Source organism: Lipotes vexillifer, unplaced genomic scaffold (assembly GCF_000442215.2).
Source record: "Lipotes vexillifer unplaced genomic scaffold, Lipotes_vexillifer_v1.1 scaffold549, whole genome shotgun sequence".
NCBI lineage: Eukaryota > Metazoa > Chordata > Mammalia > Artiodactyla > Lipotidae > Lipotes > Lipotes vexillifer.
Genome location: NW_006791400.1, coordinates 785,320 through 791,309, shown reverse-complemented (window position 1 = coordinate 791,309; position 5,990 = coordinate 785,320). Strand labels below are relative to the sequence as shown.

The window sequence follows — 5,990 nt, the reverse complement described above, 5'->3', positions numbered from 1 at the left end:
AAAAAAAAAAAAAAAAAAAAAAAAAAAAACTGGGATGGCGGGGAGCTCTTCCCTGAAAGAACTAATTCCCGACTAGAAGCTTCTAGTTCTATGGGTTCTGCATACTTTAACCAAAATATTTTAAACAGTTGAACACTCCTATTTAAGGCTCTACTCCACCACATAAAGGGTGAACTCATAAGCAAATCTATGTAGATATATGATAAATGACCTGAGAAACAGGCTCTTTAGGTCAGCAGCCAGCGAAGGTGGAGATTGGGTGGGCCTGAGTACCATTTCAATGATTATTTTCCTTACAAGAGCCCTCCTTCTTTTTGTCTAATTTGCAGTGGGAGAGTTTAAGAATAAAGTTTTCATGAAATGCTCAAGTAATGTCCTTCTTAGATTTTTTTTTTTTTCTTTTCTGACGAGGGTCTCCAGTCTGTATTTCCTTCCCCCGCCACTCCTATTCCTGTGATGCGTCACTGCAGTCATGCTGGGATCTCAAATCATTTCCCATTAGGTGACCTCGCTGGGAACCGTTGCCAGATGGTGGGTGTCACCCTCAACCTCCCTGGCGCTACCTGAAGCATTTCAGTGCAAGGCCAGGTAGCGATGCCCCTCTGCGGGTGATTATCATGCTGACCCACCGACCAGAGGATTCCTCTCTGTAAATTTCCAGATAAGAGGGTTTACCGATAATTATTCTAAACATACCATTTACTCTCCAGCTGACTCTGTATGGAGAAACCATCCCCATCGGCAGTTCTCAGCTGGTCTGGGGCTTGATAGCTAATTTACCTGTCTCCCTGCTTCAGCCTGGGAGCCAGGGACACTTCGGAATGCTGGAGTCATTTGCATTTCTTTGCATCCTGGGACAAGTGTCAAGAGCTGCGCTTTGTGAAAGATTTAGAAGCAAGTGCTTAACAGAATCATCTTAACCTCCAGCTCCCGTTTCTGAGGCTCGAAGCTGTAATTGCTGAGGTTACAAAGTACAGTCTCTGGACACACGATTCCCAAATAAATTCTGTCCTCATCTGAAAAGACGGCTCCCAAACATGTTGTGCGACCTCGCGGCAGCCCCGTCTTTGTGCTCTCCCTTCTCAGTCGTCCAGTGGAACAGCGACAGTCCATTGCCTACAGTTTATCATCCTGACAAAATGTGAGGAATGTGGATGTGAAAGCACTAACAATTCCACCCCTTGGTGCTTTGGGCTTTTTTCCCCTCTCTGTATTAAAACCGACAAGATTAACCCAAACGCAAACTGGGGAGCACAGTTCAAGGAGCTATTCAATCCGTGCTGAATGTGCATTTGTTTACCTACAAAAATAAGAATTTCAGACACAATGGAAGGCAGGCTGGCTTATATATGGTACTGAATGCACTGTTTAAACAGCACTATCCATTGTAGTTTATTTTATCAATCTCTGACAGATCCGTATTTATTCAGAGCCTGACTGTGGTGGAGCCCATGTATTATAGGTTATCTGGATATTATCCAGCCATTCTTTTGTATCAAGGCAATCAATACCAGGAATTCACCATTATGTCGGGAAAAATGACCTGGGAAAAGCAAAACACTTGGTTAACTAGTATATGGTGCCTAGGGAATAGCACCCCTAGACATAAGAAATGAATGCTCTGCTGAAATTTTCAACAAAGTCAGTGTAATTCACTCTAGAATACCATACCAATACTTTTTAAAAAAAGAGCCAACCATTTTACTTTGGCAAAAACATCGTGCTGGAAAAAAATTGTTCTACTGAAATGCTAAGCCAGGCTTTGCTTTTCTCTCCAGAGTTAAAAAAAAAAAACAAAAAAACAGAAAAAAACCAACAAACTACACAACCTGAATGGCTACAACTGACACAACTCTTCCAGAACCTATGGGTGCAGTGATTACCGTTTCAGTACTTGTAACTTCTTCCCATTACTGCAAAAACTCTCGGGGGTGGGAGAGGCAGACAGTGTGATTAAAGTAGTTATGGAGACGGTGAATTTACAAAGGATTTTCTGGACCCTGTATCCAAACAGCTGCTGCACGCTCCCTCTGTCCACCACCTGCTAAAAAATCTGACCTCGGAATGAAACAAATCTAATTACTGATGGCTGCTTCATTACAAATGAATTGTTCCACAGTTCTGAGGAACTGATGTGCAACTTCAATGCCTTTGATTACCTTCCTGCCACATCCCATTTACTGACCAAAACTTTTCCCTGGAAATAAACATGAAACTTCCCCAACAAATAGAGCAACTCCTTGGCACCGGGTTTTTTTTTTTTTTTTTTTTTTTTTTGGGGAGCACAGTTCAAGGAGCTATTCAATCCGTGCTGAATGTGCATTTGTTTACCTACAAAAATAAGAATTTCAGACACAATGGAAGGCAGGCTGGCTTATATATGGTACTGAATGCACTGTTTAAACAGCACTATCCATTGTAGTTTATTTTATCAATCTCTGACAGATCCGTATTTATTCAGAGCCTGACTGTGGTGGAGCCCATGTATTATAGGTTATCTGGATATTATCCAGCCATTCTTTTGTATCAAGGCAATCAATACCAGGAATTCACCATTATGTCGGGAAAAATGACCTGGGAAAAGCAAAACACTTGGTTAACTAGTATATGGTGCCTAGGGAATAGCACCCCTAGACATAAGAAATGAATGCTCTGCTGAAATTTTCAACAAAGTCAGTGTAATTCACTCTAGAATACCATACCAATACTTTTTAAAAAAAGAGCCAACCATTTTACTTTGGCAAAAACATCGTGCTGGAAAAAAATTGTTCTACTGAAATGCTAAGCCAGGCTTTGCTTTTCTCTCCAGAGTTAAAAAAAAAAAACAAAAAAACAGAAAAAAACCAACAAACTACACAACCTGAATGGCTACAACTGACACAACTCTTCCAGAACCTATGGGTGCAGTGATTACCGTTTCAGTACTTGTAACTTCTTCCCATTACTGCAAAAACTCTCGGGGGTGGGAGAGGCAGACAGTGTGATTAAAGTAGTTATGGAGACGGTGAATTTACAAAGGATTTTCTGGACCCTGTATCCAAACAGCTGCTGCACGCTCCCTCTGTCCACCACCTGCTAAAAAATCCGACCTCGGAATGAAACAAATCTAATTACTGATGGCTGCTTCATTACAAATGAATTGTTCCACAGTTCTGAGGAACTGATGTGCAACTTCAATGCCTTTGATTACCTTCCTGCCACATCCCATTTACTGACCAAAACTTTTCCCTGGAAATAAACATGAAACTTCCCCAACAAATAGAGCAACTCCTTGGCCCCGGGTTTTTTTTTTTTTTTTTTTTTTTTTTAAATTCATTCTCAAACTTAGAAAAGGCTCTTTCATATCATTCCTCCAGGAAGAAATCTTTCTGATCTTTCAAGCTAGCATTCAGCTGCATAACTTTGTTAAGCAGACCTTTTCCAGGGGACAAATGATCCCTTCCTCTAGGCCAGCCATTACGTGCGAATTTTAAAAGAAATTCTACTCTTGAGGGCAGGAGCAATCACGCCAACAGCAACATCGTCTGTACGGGGAGGGAGGCTTCTCCAAAAGCAGGCCTCCAGGAGGGTCTAAATCAGTGGCCACAGCTCAGAAAAACAGCCCGACCCTCACAGGAGGCTAGTGAGTAAATATCAGTGAGTAAATATAAGTCACTCCCTTCCCCCCAGCGCACGAGGGAAAGAAGACATTCGTGTCGAAACCTTAGGCTGAAATAATGACTGCTCTACCTTTTTTTTTCCCCCAAGTAGGTATTTGTGATCCTACAAACCAGATAACGTCTACTGAGCCGAACGCTGAAGGGATTAATGGGAATTTCTTTAAACAAGATAGAAATGTAAAAATTAAATCCTGTTGGGGGTCGGGGAGGGAAACGCCAAACCAAAAACCGGCTCCAGAAGACGGTCGGCGAGCGAAAGCGCCAAGCGGGGCAGAGCAGGAGGCCTGGGGGGCAGAGGCGCGGCCAGCGCGGCGAGCATCGCGCAGGAAAGAGTCACCCCTGGAGGCAGAAAGCGAAGCCGGAGGCTCCTCCGGCTCCCGGCCCGACTCCCGTCCCGGCTACCGGGCCGCAGGTCCCAGCCCCGCGCTTTACCGCACCACCCGGCGCCTCACGCTGCGGTGGTGGACGAGAGCCGTCACTGCCGGGACTTTCTCAGCAATTACGATGATCTTACACCCAGCGGAAAAAAAGAAGTCCATCCAAGATCAGGCTCCAGGGAAGGAGGCTGCATTAAGTAACTTCTACACAGGAGCAGTGTTGGGAAGTGCCAACCGGCATCCTGCAAGAATCTCTGTTTCATCCCACTTACAGCGGTGACGTCTTTCGCCCTTTAATAGGGAATTCTTGGTTAACATGTTGGTGAATTTGAAACTGACCACTCTTAAGAGTGGATGTAGTTATTTAATTACGATGTGATCTTTAAATCGATCCCCCATCCCTTTATTTCTAAATCCATGGCCGATTTGCTCAACTTCAAATAGGTCATTGACTTTGCTTCTGACAAAGTATGAACAGCCAGTGTCTTCATACTTTCCTCAAGTTTCTCAAGGTTAAAATTCCATGATTCTGTAAAATATTTTTGGCTAGGATTCGAAATGTATCCCCAGAATGAGATAATATGCAACCCTGAATGCACAGACGGCTGCGAGTCACGGCCATATATATTTATGGATGGATCGCCTCTTCTAAATTCTAATAAATGTACTCTGGTTGCTCGGACTGAAAACCTCCGCTCAAGGCCTGGCTTTCTCCCGGCTGCACTGTTTGATAAAAGCAAGTCGGAACCAAGGATCCCATTCCCGCCCAGGCTCCCCAAGCGCGAAGGCTTCAGGAGCTGCGTCGACTGGGCAGGGCCTTAATTAAGCTTTTGCAGACAGCGTCCCTAAAAAAATCAAGTTAGCTGTCGGGACCACAAAATTCGGGGCCATCGGTTCAGAAGCAAAGGGAAAGGCCGACGTGCAGAGGGTTCCCCGGGAGCAGCCTAAGGCCTGTCTCCCGGGCGAGGAGGAAAGGGCCCGCTGCCCGAGTTGTCCCGAGCAGGCGAGCTCCCCGCGCACCCCCCGGGCAGGCGGCGCGGCGCCCAGGCGCGCGAGCTCCGGGCGTGCCAGGGAGCACAAGGCTCCCTTCTCCGCGGTGCGCTTCACTGCCCCCGGCCCGCGCTCCGCCGCTCCTCAGGAGCGCAGCATCCCTGCCTCTCCGGAGCCCGCCAGCCCCTGCATGCCGCTCAGCCTGTTGGTGGCCCGGCTTCCCGTCCTCTGGAGGAAGTGAGGGTCAGGCCTCGCCATCGGACACCTTCCCGGACGCGACACCCGAGTCAACAGAGCCTTTTTTTTTTTTTTTTTTTTTTTTTTTAAGCGCCGGGGAGCTCCCAGGGGGAAGGAGGACGAGGAGAGCGCCCCTTAGGGCTGGCGCTCCGGCTGGAAGGCCGAGCGGAGTCTCCACGAAGTAAAATGTGGTGGGGGACCCGGGGGCGCGAGGAATCGAGGGTCCAGAAACAGGCTCCGAGGCTCCGCAGCCCGACCCTTCCTCCCGCCGGGACAGCGCGACGCGGCGGACCTCGGGGCGGCGATCGAGGGGGGTCGTGGACGCGACTTACTTGGAGTTCGAGGAATTCCAATAGATGGGCTCTAAAACTATCGATCTGGAAATCGCAGTTCTGCATAAAACCATCAAAACTCCCCAGCAGTACTTCCACACGGAGTCCCTCCTCACGGCCATGGCCAAGCCGCTCCCAGCTCCGCGCACTCCTGGCGTCGGAGGGACAAGGTGCGGGCCGAGCGCCCCAATCCTCTGGGTAGACAAGGGAGAGACTGCAGGCAGTTCCGGGGCGCGCCGAGCAGCTCCAGCGGGCGCCGAGGCCGGTGGCGCTCCCCTCGGGGCCCTCAGAGCGCGGGGCGGGAGCGCACGCGAGGGGCGCGGCGGCGCGGCGGGCTCGGGGCTCCGGGGCGCCGCGCCGGACGCAGCTCGGACAGCCGGCTCCCGTGCGGCTCC

At 48.3% G+C, this 5,990-nt stretch overlaps 1 protein-coding gene across 1 annotated transcript in view; it reads right to left on the bottom strand.

Moving 5' to 3' along the window:
• The window catches only part of EFNB2 (ephrin B2), a 44,860-nt gene extending 39,063 nt beyond the window's left edge, over positions 1-5,797 (bottom strand). The window contains exon 1 of the mRNA XM_007464388.1: positions 5,596-5,797. Coding sequence (XP_007464450.1) covers positions 5,596-5,717 — 122 coding nt within the window. The 5' untranslated portion in view covers positions 5,718-5,797. The remainder of the gene's footprint in view (positions 1-5,595) is intronic.
• Positions 5,798-5,990: the final 193 nt, after the last annotated feature.